This window comes from Scomber japonicus, chromosome 9, assembly GCF_027409825.1.
Source record: "Scomber japonicus isolate fScoJap1 chromosome 9, fScoJap1.pri, whole genome shotgun sequence".
NCBI classification, from domain to species: Eukaryota; Metazoa; Chordata; class Actinopteri; order Scombriformes; family Scombridae; genus Scomber; species Scomber japonicus.
In genome coordinates, this window is record NC_070586.1 from 32,621,961 (window position 1) to 32,641,304 (window position 19,344).

General features: G+C 41.7%; 1 protein-coding gene across 1 annotated transcript; it reads right to left on the reverse strand.

Annotated features, from left to right (window-relative positions):
* Window positions 1-926: 926 nt before the first annotated feature.
* specc1la (sperm antigen with calponin homology and coiled-coil domains 1-like a) lies at window positions 927-18,689 on the reverse strand. The gene is made up of 14 exons (XM_053325589.1): window positions 18,515-18,689; window positions 10,641-10,803; window positions 10,403-10,541; window positions 8,675-10,305; window positions 7,986-8,193; window positions 7,637-7,710; window positions 5,514-5,689; window positions 4,988-5,151; window positions 4,731-4,852; window positions 3,945-4,035; window positions 3,303-3,392; window positions 3,045-3,204; window positions 2,805-2,907; window positions 927-1,106 (listed from the first exon to the last, which is right to left on the reverse strand). Exons 2-14 carry the CDS (start codon window positions 10,764-10,766, stop codon window positions 927-929), a joined length of 3,264 nt encoding a protein of 1,087 aa, XP_053181564.1. The 5' UTR covers window positions 10,767-10,803; window positions 18,515-18,689.
* Between the last annotated feature and the right edge of the window lie 655 nt (window positions 18,690-19,344).

The following is a 19,344-nucleotide window of genomic DNA, read 5'->3' on the forward strand; positions in this document are numbered from 1 at the left end:
ATAAACTCAAGATTTATGTCTCACCAAGAAAAACACATATTTTAGACAAATCTTACCATGATTTCACTTAATTTAACAAGATCATTCTTCATTAATTAGGTGAGCATATGTGGAAACTTTCTCCATAACAACTGAGGTAACTGTCTGTTCATGAAGGCCACAAGATGGAGGGGAATCTAATAAGTGGATGTTGAGTTAAGAATTTTTTGTCAAACATCTACTTCCAACATTTATAAAGACCCTTGAAGCTCACGAGTGAATTCTGTACATTTCTTTATGAAGAAGGTCAGACTCCGAACCATTCCATCAACTGAAAATATTCTCTGATATTACTTCATTCCAAAATTCTGTCATTTTTGTACATTTCTGACAGCGGCAGGTCAGTGAGGTTTAGAAGGTTGAAAGCGGAACGGTAGACTTGCCGTTTGAATGCAGAACATGAAGTTCATGTTTGGTTAAGGATTAGAATGAGCTGTGTCACAGGATGAAATGAATATTTATCTTAAAAAAACATGACTAAGTCTATATTTTTGTATGTGATTAGAGGCACTGATTTAAAAAAATGTCAACTATGATACATGCACACAACTGTATCAAGTATTTCAGGCTTGCACACTTGGAGGCAAAATTCATTTTAGCATCAAAAAGTGTGTGTAGGGTTGAAATATGAGAGTCAAAAATCATCTCTTGAAGGGAAAAATTGATTTTGGCATTTCACATGTGACTGACAGTTGCACCTGGGTTTCCACCATATCTCTTCATTGCACTGTTTTAGTTTTTATTCTTATTTGGAAAAGTCATTTGTAAAGCTTACCAAAGTGCATTTGATCCCTACGCTCTCTGCTGCCTGGAAAGCTAAAGTGAAGTTTCTCCTCTGAGGAAAAGAAGAGAGTCAAAGTCACACACAGTGAAATAGTGCTGCAAGTTCAACACACACAAAGAGTCTGCTGGTTTAAAATGTGCGCTCCTCCTCTGATCTGTATACTTGCCTTGTCCTGGCTGGTGAGCTCCTGGTAGGGGATGTGGGCAGGCAGGTAGGTGTGGAGCACGGCGCAGAATGCCAGGCCGTCGTTCCAGCTGCTGCTGAAGTTAGTGATATCAATGTTCTGAAAAACACAGCCACAAATAATTTACGCTCACATTTGATTTGACACAACATTTACAGTCCGGGATATAAAAATCGATGGAAAACCAATTTCTGGGCCTGATCCGAAACTTCACAGGGTGCCACATTTTATCCGGAGTCATGAATGTCACTGCCAGCCACTGCACGGTTTTCAACAGGACTTCCAACAACATTATGGTCACAATAAATTCATGAAACTATTTCGAATGATTTAGCAGCTCGATCTGATGACAGTCCTGCAGTTTTATGTGAAGTTTCAACATTACTCACCCATATCCGATTTATCATCTCCTCCACTATCAACTCTCACCTGACCTTTGAAATCAAACAATCTACTGCACTTTACAGTCAAATCCATCATGTCTAAGGTGAAAATGGGTCCTTACTTGTAATGTTAACTGCAAACAACTGCTAAGGTTCAATGTAACTCGATGCTTAAGTCTCATCAGAGTCATAACTTTTGTCTAGATAGCGCATCATGTTTTTGTCAGGCTACTAACTCACAGGATGTGTTAAATGTTGCACACTTCCTGAAGAGGACCTCAGGTGCCATGGCAACCATCGCCGACATCAACTTAAAAAGGAGCAAACATCAGCTCGATACGGTGAGGGACTCTAGACACGCCTGTTTATTATCATTTAAGTCGTTTCTGAGGACGTTTATCGGATCACTGCACATGTTTAGACAGCAAATAGAGTGAAAAGCAGCACCGTGACAACATACATGTTCAATAACAACAGCATCAACACTCAACTGGAACAGACACACCTCCATTTCATTTCAACAGGTTCAAACAGCCTCATGAAAGAATAACTTGTTAACATCTGTTATACCACCTACAGCATCTCCCATCCTTTTGACTGACTTCCATGTAATTCACAGATGTTTTAATACACATGTCAAACTATCTTTATCACCGTCACAGTACAGTGCTGCTCTAATGACACATCAAGCAGCTGGAGTAAAATTTCCTCATTATTTCAGGTCTCCTAAAAAAGACTTTTTGACTTTTTCCATGCACCTTGAAAATGGGGGAAGCTGCTCCAGAAACCTCTACTCTGCTTCCACAGGTCCCCTAATACAGCCAAGTCTACTAACACTGTTACTGTTACTATTGTTATTACAGTGACATTTTGCCTCAATTTATTATTCATAATCAGATGCTGTTCATCAAGTTGAAACAAGTGATTTATGACAAGTTTGTGCAGTTAAGAGTGTTTTGGTGAATCAGACTCACAAAAAGTTAGAAGTTTAGAATGAGAAGTGCATGTTTTGTCCATGTTATTAATTTAAACACCCAAACATGACAAACATGTAGTGCTAAATGAATAATTGCTTGGTCTCCGTCTGTGCTGCTGACTGTTGTAGTGGCTTTTCCAAAGACTGTTTTCTTTAGTTATCAGTGCCTTTAATAATAAGAAAAAAAAGGAAGAAAAAACATCAACTGTTTTTGTCAATTTTGATGGGAACTGGCCACAAGCCACAAAATACATATTTATATCATCTAATTTATAACATCACAAGCAAATCCACTGCCTGCCATGAAGGAACAAATGACCTTTCTCTTTTTTTGTCATATGCCTCTTCTATTTGAAATGATGCTAACAGGCACTAGAGATCATGTGGGATCAGCTGATGCTGGTACTTCCCTATGACTACCACCATAACATAACATACCTGGTAACCCTCAGTCTTCTTCTGGCACCACTTCAGCAGAGCGTTTCTCTTGGAGCCTCCGTACTCTCTGGCCAGTGCAGACAGCGGATCCTTCCTCTCTTCTCTTTAACACATACAGAAAAGATATGTGAGCAAACACTCTCCCACAGTTTTAGAAGATTTAGAAGAGGGGATGTAATAGAGGTAATGGATAGATTAAAATCATCAAAAGACACAGCATACAGGTGAGTCAGGTGGTACCTTAGGCGGCTGCGTGCTGTGGGGGTGATGGAGGCGGTAGGGGAGGAGGAGGACAGGGAAAGCGGAGATGAGGCGGCACTCATAGCCATCAGGGAGGATGAGGAAGCCCCGTCCTGAGCAGACATGTCCCTCTTTATCTCCTCGCTGCTCCGGCGGGACACTGCTCAGCAGGAAACAGCAGATTAATAAAGTCTTAATTTTTAGGGAAACCAAAACCGGTGATTGGGTTCATTTTTAGAGCTCAAATTCATCTCTAACCTGATATTGTTTTAGTGGAGTCCATATTGGAGACCCTCTGGAGGGCAGAGGGGGGACGGCTGGACGAGCCTCCCCGGAGAAGGTGCTCGGCTGTAAATACACACAGCATTTACATCACACACACACACAGCAGGAGTGTTTCTATAAGCGACTTCCTCTGAAATGAGATGTAACAGGGTCAATAAAGAGACGCATTCCAGTCCCTCTGAGTTCAGGGAATAGTGACGAGTGGAGGCCGACTCTCTCCGAAAGAAAACAATAAATCAGGAGGAAAATAAACCCAACATCGGAGGCTACGGCCAAGTACGCACGTTCACATGAAACACTTGAACTCATTACTGATGAGAGTGAACTGAAGGAAACTCTGCAGCATGCGGTGGCTCATTATGTGCCTCTTATCATCCTCTCGAGTGTTTTGATTAACGTACAGTAAACCTGCTGACTCCCGACGCCAGGCCTCTGGGAGACTACTGTCCCTTTGTTTCTCATGAGAGAGGAGGCCATCTTTTCCCATTTAACACTATGAACACTTATTGAAATGTAAGGGAGAGAGAAACCCTTTATATATTTATACCTCATTTTTTTGAGTGCTGAATACAAGAAACTCAAATGATTTATTATTAATATGAAGTATTTAAATACCTGGTATGGTGATGTCTGTGTAGCTCGGCCTCTTGTCGCTCAGAGAGGAGAGCGGCTTGGATGCTGACATGGATCCACTTATGGAGTGTCTCTAAAAAAACAACAGATTTCTGCATTACAGATCATGTGAGTAGAAAGGCTTTAAATTATACTCTCAGGGAAAAAAGGGGAAAAGTTGTTGAATGAAGAAAAGTGAGAACATTTTAGATAATGCACTCTAAATACATTCAACATTTTGAAGAAGAGAGAAAAGACAGATCTGAGAAAACTATTTTGGGTTAAATCTGTCATTATGTGACAGGATCACATGTTGAATCGTCTTTTTTTAGTAGTGCCGTTTTGTTTTGAAGGTTTTATGTTATGACACTTTTCTCGTTTCTCTATATTTCTCTATATATGTCAGCAGAAAAACCTCCTGATGCTGCCTGAGGAGGAAGCTTGAAATGTGTTGCAGTCAGGAGGAGTAGGTGCTGATCCGAGGCTTTTTCCTCCCTTCTTTATTGCCTCTCACCAGTGTACCATTGACACGCTTTGGAAATTATAATAGAGGCCATCAGATTTAGAGCTCTAACGAGGCAGAATGTGTGACTGATAATGGGTTTTTATGCCTGTGTAAATATCACAGATGAACTTTAAAAACATCACCCAGCTGTTGCCCCAATATGGGAAAACGTAACTGTCTTTAGTTTGATATATTCAACGAATCCTGACAAGCATGACATGTCCTTAATTTATTCTTGTCAAAATATTTTAACACCCTATTTAGCTAAGGCACCTCTCCTGTACCTGTATGGGTGAAACAGCAGCTGCTGGGGGCGTCTTCATAGGACTGGGGCTTAGGGGGGTTCGTGGTAGTGGGGCGGCCGAAGCTGTTGGAGGGGTCACAGCGGCACCGTTGGTAGGTGGGCCTAATTTAAGAGTAATAAGGGAGCAGTTAGTCACATAGAGCTGATGAAATGAACTACATCAGGAGCTTTAACTATTACAAAACAGAAAAAGTACAAAAGTGAAAGTGTATAGATGAGAAAAGCAAAGCATGGTACCTTGTGAGGCGCTGTCGAAGCTCTTGATGAGGGTTTTGACGGTGGGTGAGGGCTCTGAGGAGGTGGAGGACCGCCGGCTGAGACCCATCCCCTGTCTGAGTGCAGCCAGGTCTCTCTCTACTGCGTTCATGTAGTTATACACTCTGCCTCTCTCCTCATCCTGCCTGGGGAACACACAGTACTCTTCTCAGTATGTGCAGTATACTACTACTCCACTACTCTCCAGTTCACTTTGAAGTATACTTTATATTACCATACTATGATAATACTCCACAGTATGGTTGATGGATATACAGAATTTCATATCTTGCAGAATTGACAATTATGGTGAAACAGCATTTGCAGAAGCATTACTCATCATTTTGTCTGCCATCTTTCAACCGTGGGATTGGTCAAAGACATATGAATGCAAACCTTGTTGCTGAAAATAAGACCCAAATTAGCATTTTTGTTTAGAAACACGAGACAGACGATGTCAGCCTGATTGCTTGAGCTCTTCCAGCGCTCTTCTCTCTGAGGGTCTTACTTGCGGCTCTTGACCTCGTCCAGCTCTTTGCTCAGCTTCTCGTTCTTCTCCTGAGCTTCCTGCAGCCGGCGCCGCAGATCTCCAATCTCCTCCTGTGCTTCCGACTTGATGTCATTAGCAATGACAACAGCTGTCTGCAGATCAGCCTGGAACTGACGCCACTCCATCGACTCCTCCTGTGCACGTGCACACACACACAAACACACAACCCAGTTAGTCTGAATGATATATTAGATCATTAAAGCACTATTAAAGCATTTCTGTGGCCTCTGGGGGGCAGTGGAACAAGCTGTAAACACATATGACATATTGTTGCCACATAAAGTTGACGTGGTGAACGTGACATAGAGCAAAATAAGCATTCATTTAGGGTTGTGTTTCTATGAGCTCAATATTTACTCCTCTTGTCGTTGTGTTTTTAGTCTCCATCTCCTGAGTGAAGTATGTGTCTCTTTAGTCACTAAATGCTCCATTATGTTCACCAGCTGGTCACAACCTTTATCTGTCTGCTGTTCAGTGCTGGGCAGGAAGTGTACAATGGCTTCATCACAGAGATTTTAGAAGCTATAGATGCTAACTGATTTAGCATATTTTGAAAATATAGAGTGACAGACTTCAGAATTGAGGCAAACTTTTGTTAAGAGTCAGTGGACGTGCTGAAACAAAATTCAGTTCTCTAGGCAACCAGGTGATTTATGCCTAGAAATTCATTCACTTTGATCAATCATTACCAAACATTTTGCATCAACAGTGTCATCACGAATATATGCAGCCAATTATGAGATGTAAACTATTTGCATTAGTGGTGCCCTCTAGTGGAAGTATGTGCCAGTACTGCACAGCAAAACTTGGACCTAGCATCTAAACACCAGCACAAAGACGATTACAATACCTTAAGCCAATTTTGATTTATGAGCATTTATATAAAATTGAACTTCAAGACAGTTTTAAAAATATATCATTTCAAGACTGCATGGAATATCAAGAATCCAGTGCTTTTTCCTGGTTTGGTCCAGATATGGTATGTGCCAAATTTGATGACGATTGCTCATACAATAGGGTTAGACTATTAGACTGTCTCAGATTCAGTGTGGATTTATATATTTATTAAAATGGAAGCATATCTGTTCTGTAAGAAAATATTTTCTATGTAAATTGGCCACGGCCTCCCTCTTCCACCATTTAGCTAGTGCTGGAGAAGAGAGACTGTCTCGCCCTAACGCAGACAGCTGCTTCCCCCTGTCCTGTGCCCAAACACAAACGCCCCCTGCTGATTGGTTGGAATAGGGTTGTGTGGCTCTGTCCAAGTCACTTTATTCGTTTCCCATTTACAGTCTGTGCTGTGTATCAACACTGTGTTATTTCCAGCACACAGAGCAAACAGCTAGCAGACTGTGAGGAAATATACGCTGAATTTGATTTTAAAAAAGTGTATTGAACAAGCCTTCTCCAGAATCACTGACTCTACCTTTAAGATGGAGCCCTGCTGGTTACTACCAGGTCACAGTTGGTGAGTGAGGGTGATTGAGCATTTGCTATTAGAACTCTCTGCCTACTGACTACTGACCTACTAATTCACTTTTTTCTTTTAAATATCTTCTAAAACTTTTCTCTTTGTATACACTTTAAGAAATATTTGATATATTTTCATTTTATCTATGCTTTCTTATCTGACTTGTCTAGTTTTACTTTTTTTAAAAAGTACTACATAAATACAGTTTATTATTACCATTATAATACATTCTCTCTGTAAATCCAGTAACTTATGAATCTTTGTAAATAATTCTTATCTATATCTAATCTGTATTTTATACAAATACCCTTTGAGCCAGTCAGTTGGTCATCAGATAGCACCAAGCATAGAGAGCTCTGGCACAAACGTTCAACCTGGTTCTACTTTTGCCAGATTGCAACCCAGCAGGGCCTCCACAGACCTGAGGAAAAAACAACTGCTGGCATCGTCGTACCAGGGTTGTAAAATTTGTACAATGTTTATCGAGTATTATAAACCGCTGTGAAGTGTCTTGGCATCGGATAAAATGCCTACACACACACACATGCAACCACATGTGTTCATTTTCTTGTCTTACACAGGGCAGATTGCTGTCTGAACACTCACTTACCCTCAGTCTGCGGTGGAGAATCTTAATCTCTCTCTCCATATCATGCTTCTGGTCTTGCAGCTTCTTCACAGAGTCTGAGATAGGAAGTAAGATAAATGTTGCTACTATTAATGTCAACATGCATTCATGCACCACGCTGTCTTACTAATGCAAGTTTGAAAACTGCCAGCTGGAGGAAAGTTTTGCAGGAGATTAAACTTTTAAAAACACAGAACATGAGAAACTCTTGATTAACCAGTGAACTACATGTTGGATTTGGTTTCAATAATCACTGGTTCCTTGAGTACGCATTCTGACACATGAACTTTCACCGAATCAAGCTACAGAGGGTGTATCCGGCCCTGCTTACTCTCGAGGTCTGTGATGATGAGATTGTCGTGCAGTTTGAGGGCTCTGTGTTGCTCCACCTCATCCTCCAGCTCAAATATGGTTTCCTTCATGTCGACGATCTCCGTCTCCTTTTCCTGCAGCTCCGCTCGCTGCTTCTCCAGGGCGCACTCCTGCTTGGACATCTGCTGCTGCACCTGTTCCTGGAAGTCTCTGTATTCCCTGTCCAGCTACACACACAGACACAGACACAGACACACACACACAGACACACACACACAGACACACACACAGAGGAAGAGGGGCATCCTTCATTTAATTTCTAACAAGCCATAATGTAATTAGCTGAGTAATGTGCAACAAAGCTTCAGCAGTGTCATATTGGAATTTATTGAAATTAATTACGTATTAGCATGTGTGTAACTGTACTACACACCTGCACAGTTATTCCCTGCTGGTAAGTGTGGAAGTAGACTCTGGAGAACTGAAACTACAATTCTAGTTCAATTTTGGCTTTAAAAAAAAAAAAAGATAATGCTTTTACAAGCTTCATGAATACCATTCAGCTACTCAGGAATATATACAAGGCTGATTTGTATATGTTTGAAAGTCCTTGAGATTTAGGATTGCATTCTCATGCTGGACACTTTCATTTATCATCTTATGGCTTCATGAAATAATAGAAGACCCTAATGTCCAGCTGCAACTAACCTTACTGAAAGTGTCCTGCAGCCGGGAGAGTTCGCTGCAGGCTTGTTCCAGCTCCTTCTGCATCTTCGCAGCTTTGGCTTCAGCCTCCTCCTTCCCCAGCCGAGCACTTTCCAGCAGCTGGCAGATGTCATTTTTGTCCCCCGCCGTGTGGAGAGAGTACAGCTCGGCGACCCTCTGCCTCTCTTGGTCCAGCTGGCCTCTGCAGCGGCTCAGCTCTGCTTGGTCGCTGCTCACTGCCGCTTTATACTCCTCTAGTGCGGCTGCCATGGCCCCCCGATCCTGCCTCTCTGATTCCAGGATGCGCTCTATTTGGTGGTTCCTTTCCTTCAGTGCTCCGATCATCTCCTGGGCCTCTGCGTTGTCCTGTTCGGCCATCTTCAGCGTGTTGGACAGGTGCTGTTGCACCCCCAGCAGCTGCTCCCTCTCGAAGCGGGCGTTATCTGCCAGGTCTCCGTAGCGCTGCTCCAGCTCCATGTAGCGGCCGCTCTTGATGTCCTCTTCTAGCACGTATGATAGGTGATGCTCATCCAACAGAGAGCGCAGGTATTCGATCTGTCGGCCGTACAGCTCCAGCTTGTCGCTCTGCTGGCACAGAGAGTCCATGAGGATGACCTTCTCCTCGCCGAGCCGCTCGTTCTCCCCGTTCAGCTCCTGGGTGATTTGCTGCAGGTCGGCCAGCTCCTGCAGCGTGGCCTGGAGCTCCTCGGCGGTGCTGTGCTGGTTCTCCTCCATCTGATGGATGCGCTCCGTCAGACAGGCCACCGACACCTCGCTGGCATTGCCGCTGCTGCCCCTCCTCGAGCGATCTCTGCTGGGAGCGCACTCCGACTCGGATGACGAGGAGGCTCCGGAGGGGGCGTCCAGGGCGTCATCGCTGGAGGTGACAGCCTGGTAGACTTCGCTGGATTCGCTGTCGAGGTTGTCCGCTGAGCCTCCGTGCTGATGTCCTGTGAGCAGATCTTCCAATGAGCCGGGGGCAGAGCCTTCTACTGAGGAGGTCAACGTACCCGTGCCTCCGCCGTCGCTCTGCCCGCTGCTCGCTGCCAGGTCTGGGCTCAGGGAGGCGTAGTTGAACAGCTTGTCCGAAGCATCCAGCCTCTGCTCAAGAGAGAAGCCCAGCGCATTGAGCCGGTCTTTCAACATACGGTTCTCGCTCTTCAGCAGGTTGAGCTCCTCTCTGATGGCCTGGTTCTGCTCTTGTAAGAGAAGCAGAGTGGACTCCACATCGGCTGCTGTGATGGCCGAAACCTGCGGCTTCTCCTCCTCCCCGGCTTCCTCTTGTGGCGGCTCATCCTTCCCTCCCAAGCCCAGCTGAGCCCGCATATCTCTCAGCTCGCTACGAAGGTGCAGGATCTCCACATCTTTGCTCTTAGCCAAACCCAACAGGTCTTTAACTTTGGCCTCCAGAGCCACCTTATCGCTGATCTGGCCATCTGATTTCGATTTGCTCATACGCCCTTCGGACTCTGCCGGGACCTGGTTGCGAGAGCGCTTCCCTGAGGCGACATCTCCTGCTGCAGCACCTGAAACCGACTGCTTCTTATTGGCTGACGTCCTGGATGTTCGTAGACGGTCTCTTGACGCATTTGGCTCCTTTGAAGTCGAGGATGTCGTACGCTTGTTTGAAGTACCTTATAACAGACAAGAGAAAAGCAATCCTTACAGTTCTAGAAAAACTACATCACAAAAGATAAGATTAATAACCAGGCGTAGCATCTTTAGGAATACCTGATGTTGTCTTTGGTTTGCTGTCTAGGGTGCTAGCGTTAGTCCCGATAGAGGCAGTCCTCTTGGTTTTGGTGACAGCATTACTTGATGCAGGATTCCCTCCGGCCATGGCTGCTAAAAGATCATCATTACTTTTCACCTGAAAGCACAAACATTAAAAACATTTACTCACTCAAGCTTCACCAGCATACCAAAAAAAGAGATTTGTACCAGCCTCACATCACATGATGAGTCTTACCTTAGACAGCGGTGCCGTGCTGTTGGTCTTGGCTGTGGGCTTTCCGGTGCCAGAGTTGGCCGTGACCTCTGACTTCACGCGATCCCCGCTCACCTTACTCACCGCTGGCCGGACCGACTTCTTCATACTGAGCTTTCTGAGGCCGATACATTTACAGCTCAATCTGTGCACAGAAGAAGGGAGGGAGAAAAGGTAACGTATGTCAGCGCGGCAGAGTGATAGCTCCAGTTTTCCATGGAAGAGGAATTCTTTCCACGGAGGCGATTCCCTAAACAGGAGAAAACATTAAAAGAGCTGAGCACATGTAGAAAACTGAAAGCATTTCTTCCCTCTAGTCTGACTCTATGATGTGATGTTTAATCTAGATCGTTGGTGTTTAGTTAGTAGTGGCTTTGAAAGCAGCTTTTGCTCCTGATCTCTGCAAGAAAAACCTCTAATTTAGGAATATAGAGTAAATTTTGACTTCCAAAACCTCCACTAGATGGCCGGTCAGAGTTTCCTCACAGCTCTTGAGGTTTCACTTGGCTGTCAGCTGAGGCACCGTTGACACTGATAGAGATTTAGTTTAATCTGTGTGGGTGGTTTCTCCTGTCAGTATGTATTTATATTGTGAAAAGAATGTGGTCTAAGCACAGACCAAGATAGGCAAAAAAGGGCTTTTTCCAACGTCGAGTAGAAGCAGAGCCAAAATAGGGAACGAGATTCCTCCTCGGATCAAAGACAGAGTTCAAACCGGCACAACTGCTCGTCATATTTTTGCGAGGTAAAAAAAAAATGTGAGTCTGTTGGTCTGTTACCGGGCAACCAGTGTGATGCACTGCAATTCATCTTTCACCGCCAGGAAATCATCTCGTGCCCTGTTTGTGCAAGATGAACTCCTACCAGCTCACAATCAACACCGCTCTGTTTAAACTACCTCACAGGCCAGAAATGAATCCTAATAACCGTTTTAACGAGGGAAAAATTCTTAAACACACTTTGATTGGTATTGTGTGTTGAATTAGTAACAGATGATACACGTGGAGGCACCTGTAACTAAGTTGGAGTTCTCCGTGGCAGTTTCTAGAATAATCTGTTAATACCGGCTGTAACGAAATAATAATACTTTGTATAAAAAACACCAGAAGCTTTTCCTAAGTATTGTTCACAGCTTGTGTCGAGGTCTGAGGAGATCCTGACTTGATGCCACGATAGCAAAAGAAAGTGATTGGGGACACAGCTGGAGACAAAGAGTAAGTACTTTAGCAAAGACTTGGATGTCTTCTCGCACAAAGGCTCTTAAAGGAAATAGTGAGCTCAAGTGAGTTATTGTACACAGGAAACTCCTTCACAATCAATCTGTGAGTCAGTGAGCGGTCTGTTGTTTTCCTGAGGAGAAGTTTGTTGGGAATAAAAATAATCAAATATCAGTGGCGAATCAGGCTTTAAATAGAACGCTGTGAGAAGAGGCTGAGCAATTTACTAGAGAACAAACAGTTTGAATCTCTGCTCTTTTCTTCTTTTTTTTTTTTTTTTATCTGCTCACGTGTGAGGGGCATATTCTCTCCTTTCTGTCTTCCACATGGTCCAAAACAACCTGCTACTAAACCACAAATGGCGCTTTAGTCAAAAACAAATACTTTTCTAATAGATTTCAGCTGTGTTTCCTACACACAGGTGTTACGTCAAATCTTGTCATCCTGCACAAAATCTTCCACTTTGAGCTCACAGTCTTCAAAGGATTTCGACCAAGACCATCTTTATCTGGTTTATTATTTCTTTCAGGTTGACTTCGACCACCACTGACCTGTGTGTTTGGCTACACTTTATTCACACGGACAAACACACAGTTTTATAGAGTGTTAAGAGTAGTGTGACTGGACTTGCAGATTAAAGTTGCACTACATGAAACCTTTACTACAAATAACAACTACAGAAAATGACCGGTTAACTTTCACAGCCACAAAATAGTTGTCACATACCATGAGGCTGTGGACAGCTGTGTGGGGGTTTACAAGAAGGCTGCATGCAAACAAAAGAAACAATCTCTGTGGTCTCATGTGGAGGACAAGGCAAATAATGTGAGAGACCGTGCTGCTCTGTGGCTCCTGTGGTGCAGAGGTAGATTTTAGTCACTGAAACAGACCAAAAGTATACTGCAAGACTGAACGTACACCACAAACTGCACTTATATAGAATAATTAGCAGCGTACTGCAGCATGTTACAAATACTGATCTCATCTTTGTCCTCACCGTGTTTAGAAGATAATGTCTGTCCTTTGAGAACATGTTTCTCATGTGTGTTTGGGTATCATTACATCTTGTCCACACTATACTAAGACATACCTTTAAATATTTACACATTGAAGCTAAGAATAATTGTCATCTTTCAATCTGTCGTAGCCAGTTATACAATCCTGCTATGAATGTTTGTTTTTTATCAAATACAGACTTTTGGGTACAAAGAATCAATGTAAACTCAAAATATGTAATGTATCATGTCACCAAGCTAGTAACTTCCCCAGCTGATGATGGGACGTTGTGTGTGTGACAGGAGGTTTGTCAGGAAATTAATCAGCAACTATCATTTAAGTACATTTCGAAACAAAAGTTTCGAAATGTACTACAAACAACAGAGTCTCACGGCAGTTTGTGAAACAGTCACGAAATTCTATCTATAGATTTGTGTACACGGACACGAATTTTACTTTTTTTCCGTGACGCCAACCCCAACTTTAAAATACATTTAAATTAAATTGGTAATATCTTTTCATACCTGGATTTTTTTTCTTCTGTCAGTCGAGACTCAAACTGTTAAAAACTAGTGTGAAAAAAGACTGTTTTATGATGTGACAATGCTGTGGTTAAGGTTGGGTTAGGTTAAGCCACAAAAATGACTTTAAATGATAAAGTTACTAATGTTACTTCCTTCAAGTGAGGCAACTTTCATTGTCACAGCAACATGAAGACCACCACAAAGAAAATGTCCTGACTTGTGGTTTGAAAACATGACATTCATGGTTAGAAACGAGAGGTGGACAGTCTTCCTGTGGAAAAGTCCACTTTTTGCCAATTATCTATCTTATGATCCATCAGCAAAAAAACTGCCCCTTATACAAACATTAAATACTTCCAACTGAAATACATTAGTTTAAAAGTCATGCTGAGTGTTACGAAAAAACGTGAAAATTTGTGTTCATGTAGACTAATCTATGGATTACATTTTGTGACTATTTAACAAACTGTTGTGAGACTGAGTTGGAACAACACATCCGAAGATGTCATCTTGGTCATTAGGACATTTTAATAAGCACTTTTCATTTAATAGAGCAGAACTCATCCATAAATTGAGTAATGAATCAGCAGTTTAACCAGTAATGAAAAGAATAATTAGTTGCAGCCCTAGATACACATGAAATTTCAGGGATAAAACAAGCATGCTGGTGCTTTAACTGGCTTATTCTTAGAACTCTGTGAGGCTGCAACTAATGATCATTTTCAATGTAGATCATTATATAGTCAGTTATTTACATTATTAATCCACAAATAGTTTGGTCTATGTTGTCTTTAGGGTTAAGAAGACCATGAACTGCAACATCCCACGTTCAAATTCAGCCAAGGACTTTTGTTAAAACTGTCTCCCACACTTCCTGCCATCTTCCATCATTCATTACAATTTCTTACAATGCAACGTGACATCTTTAAATCACTTGTTTTTTCTGGGAGTCTAAAACTCAAAGACATTCACATTACTGTAGGAAACCGAAGCAAATCCTCACACCGGACAAGCTGAAACATGACAGTATTAATCCATTGTCAAAATAGTTGAAGATTAAGTTCCTTCTGATCAACTTATAAATAAATTAATCATTCAGTTCTGACACTTAAAATGTAACCACCCTTGTTTCTTATGATTCCTCGTCCTCGTCTCACTTCACTGTATAGCCTTGTGTTTGCGTATGCGTGCACGTATCCATAACACACATGTTTAAACTGTGCAGGGCGTTTTCCTGAAGTACTGACATGTGCACTCAACAACTAGCCAGCTTTCTGAATAGCTGAATGTGTGTCAAAGCAGATGTCTGAAAACAGAGAGCTGCTAGCTCTAGCGCAGCAGCTTTTCATTGGGTCTGAATAGACATGGGAGTGCAGGCCGGGGACCAACAGAGCTGCTAAATGGGGCAGAGTCAGCGTCGGCCTTTTTCTTTCACCCTCCCGCTCGTAGTCTACACTATCTGCTGCAGGAGATATATAGATAGACACACATATACATTTTCATATACATGTACATATATATACACACACAAGTTTATCTTCTCACACGAGATTATTCCACATCTGTGATTAATCAATACCACAATACCAATACAATGTGGTTTCTGTTTTCCAATATTAAAAAACAACTTTCCTGATGACCCCACATTATTGGGTTGAATGTTCATGTCATCATAAAGTTTTTATGTTAAAATATAGAAAAATAAAACTTTAATAAAACTTTAATAAAACAGGACAGAAAAGAAGGTCAGAGCCCATCAGTGACATTCAGTGTTAACTTCTATTCTGAGTCTACAAAGTATCACTGACCACAAGTAAATGTAATAATTTGGCCCATATGTAACAATTAGAGATGGAGGGTTGTCAACAAAATTATTTATTTGTGCGAGACATGACAACACCCTGTAACTCATCCATATAAAGTGCCTGAAACCAGCAACACGTGTCCCAATTCAAATCAAACAGAGCTGCAGTTTGACTGAAGGAACAAGAGCGTGTACTGTTCCTTTACACGCAGCTGAACAAAAAGCACGAGAAGACGAAAAGGCAGAGTTAAGCCTGGAGGGAGCGGAGGAGGAGGATTGTTGGAGGGGGTGGTAGTGGTCTAAGAACTCATAAATACCCCCTTCCCTGCTCTCCTTCCTTATTCATGCTTTAACTGCGGGGAGGCACTTCCTTGCCATAACATCAGCTTCCTGTGGTGGCGTCTCCAGTAAAAAAAAAAAAAAAAAAAAAAAAAAGTGAGCCTCACAAGGGTGACTGTGTGTACAAGGATAGGCAGGCACCGGTCTGCCTGAGTAAGAGCAGACTTTGAATTTCATTTTCCAAAATATGCCACAATGTTAATATACAAGACCGGAATACAATTAATCTAGTTATTTTTTATGATGTATAAATGACAAACATCAGTTTCAGTACTTTCATGCCTAATATGCTGATAAAGAAATGAACTGAACTATTTACCTTCTTTGGATACTAGATAGGAGGTTCACAATCTTTCAAGTGTCGTATAACAACAGTCATATGTCCATATGAAGAGTGACCTGTTCATACTGACTATTAAAAGATCTCCTTCAAATGTGCTTTCAATGCAAGGGATGGAGGACACAGTCATTTAAAAGTTGATGTGAAGTTTATATGAGGCTTCAGCAGTTTGAGTTAGTCATATATCAAGTGGATATCTGCCACATTTACAGTCTTTTTAGCATCATATTCCCTCTTTGTGTTTCTCTGTTGAGCTGTGGTGGAAGTATAGTAACAAAAAGAGGGACTTTGACACTAAAAAGACTAACGTTGAAACATATCTACTGGATTTGACTCATTGGAAGCTCCATATTAGCGTCAAATCAACTTTTAAGTCCATTTTTGCACAGAGGGAGGACTGTGGATTTTGGCCCTGTCATTTAAATGTATTATGAAGGGATCTTCTAACGGTCAGTATGAGCAGCATGCAAACAGCAGCAGAGTTTCCATGAGTGGAGACTTTTCCCCCTAAAATATTTTTTATAAAAGCAAAGCGATGATCAAGCAGGGCCAAGTGGGAATAGCTCATAAGTCATATCTCCTGGACACCGATTTAAAGAGTGGGCTGTGAAATGTTGCTCTTTCCAAGCTATTCCAGGAAAGTTGAGAAACATCTGTGGTCATTTCTCCTTCAAGAAATGAAGCTTTTAAATGAAGTGGGTGTGAGAGAGTGAGAGGGAGGATTTAGTAAGACATACACACAGGCTGCTGCTTTGCTGTTGTACTCATTTTGCACCATGTACACGCTGCAACTAGTGACGTGTCGGTCACAAACAAGTCGCCATGACGCAGCTCCTTTAGGTCAACGATGGTAGCCAGCTCACGCCTGCGAGCAGATTTCTTCTTCTTTTGTTTATGTGTATGTGCATGTGACCAATCACATGTGATGACAGACAGTTCAGACTAACTAAAACTGTTGAATGCTGCTGTTTCTCACATTGTAATTTATTTTTTAATTGATTGTATGGCACATCATGCTTGAGTGTGATTTGTTTGGAAGGGTTTGTGTTTTGGATAGTACATTATAAATATAATGTTCAATACACATATATAAAAAGGTGCATTGTTTAAGGTTTTTATACCAAACACATTTTAAAAGCATGATTTTTACTTTACTTTTTTTTACTGATTGATATCTTGGTATCCTCACTAAAGTACCAGCTCTACTTCTTCTAAACCTGCAGGTCACAGTATCTGATGGGTCACCAAATACACTGCAACACCGGTTCTCATTGATGAGCTGATCCAAATGATGTGGCTCACTATAAGAGCCGGAGCTCCCATCACTGGCTGCAACATCTCTCCTCCCAGGCAAACCTACATTGTTCTCGGCTACACCTACGATAGTAGCATCAAAGCTAACGTTACTACGAACAGTGTGTCATTCAAATACATGAACTAATACTTTACTGACAAAAACAATAAGGTAACGACAACTAACCCACTCTATGGAGCATTTCAACATCATTACTATCACGTTAGAGACCATATAGCAACTTAAAACCAGGGAGGTAACCGAGCTAGCTCGTTAGCTGTGAGGTCACGCAAGCAGCAATTTCATTTCCTGTTTAGCTGAACGCTTTCAAAACAAAAGAGCACACCCTTCAATCCATTCAATAACTTCTTGCCAAAAATATGAAAACACCAGAGGGCGAGAGTTTGTCCCAAAGGGTGAAAGAGTGGCAAAGTCGGTCACACACATAAATTATAAAATATGGTATATACAGCAGATTACAGCCTGATTAAAAACATATTTTAAGCTTACAAACAAGACTATCCAATGTAAACAATTCCAAGATCGAATATTATTATTTTAAAATATTAATATCCAGTTAGTCATATGAGTACTGGAGCCAAACCAACAACAATACATATTTAATTTCAAACCCCCTACAAAGAATAACAAGATATCTTTTAGTATGTAGTCACAATCAGAGCTGGGAGGCATGGATTAAGTTGAATATCATGATACTTTTGACCTACTACCTTATTATCAATACTACAATAATACTGTAAGGATGGCTACTGGTGCTTTCACAAAATATTTACACAACCAGATTAGTGATGAATAATCATTACTCATGTTTATGTAATGACTAAGTGGGTAAAAGTAAATAGTGAGTCTGGTGAGATTAGGAAAATTATGTCACTTTCCTGTAATACAGCCTTTAAAAACCCCTTATCACGATATTACAATACCAAAAATCTGAGACGATACTTTGTCTTGTATCACGATAACAATATAAACTGCAGCGTCACAGTTTTACTAACAACATTAACATATAGCTGACGCCTTAACGTCTTATTTTGACAAGGTTCAAACTACAGATGCCCGGTGAATGTTTCTAACTCGACAGCTACACTAAAACCTGTTTACATGATTAAAACCATAGTTGTGGGGCTATTAAAATAAACAAGATTCATAACGTAAGTCTGCGTAGTTAACTTAACCCCGGGGTGTCTTCGTGTGCTTATTTTCAGCCATTAAACGAAGCTCAGCTGTCAGTCAGCTGTGGCAAAGCTAAGGCTGCTACCATTAAGCTAACGCTGTTAGCATAGCCGGCAAAAAAGGTAGTAAACTGGGAAAGTATCCATACCTGCGGTTCTCTTAATTTTTCAATCGGACGGCTTGTTAAACGTCCGCTGAATGTTCATTAGGGGTCGCAAACGGATCGTTAATCCCACAACCGGAGACAGCAGCAGGCAGCATCGGTCTCGGATGTCAGCTCCTCTCTGCTGCCCCCTCCTCTGGTTGCATCACCTCAGCATCACCCTCAGCACAGGAGGGACAGTTTATCTTCTTCTTCTTCTTTGATGTTTAACGGCAGCTGGCATCCATACTGTTGCATTACTGCCATCTTCTGGAGTCAATTAACTCCTACAGTGTCCTCATTGTTCAACTTTTCCCAGAAATACTACATTGAAATCTCGCGAGGAAGGTATGAGGTTAGTGTAAGAATATCGCGATACTTTTGTAAATTGTCCCTGGTCAAGTGGTCCTATTCTTAATCTATTCTTAATCTTGTTATCTTCTTTTCTGTTTCTTCTCTCTTTCTCACACTGCCTAATCTACTTTGAATAAGATGTAAATGTCTTCCTCTTATCTCCTGATCTCATTGCAGTTGCCATTCCTTATTGATGCTGTTTCCCTCTGATTTTGATAGTTTGATATGGATGTCTATGTTTGGATCCACTTTTTCATTTCCCGTAATACCTATGTGGGCAGGAACCCATACAAATGTGATCTCAGTGCTTTCATTTATTACTCTTGCGTGTATCCAATCCTACCAGACATCTAATCATGTTTCTACCTTTTCTTTTTCTTTTTCTTTTTCTTTTTTTGACATGTGTCCACAATATTTTTTACTGTCCTTTCCATGATAATCTGGTGTCAAAGCAGACTCCTAAGAATTGACATGTCTCCACT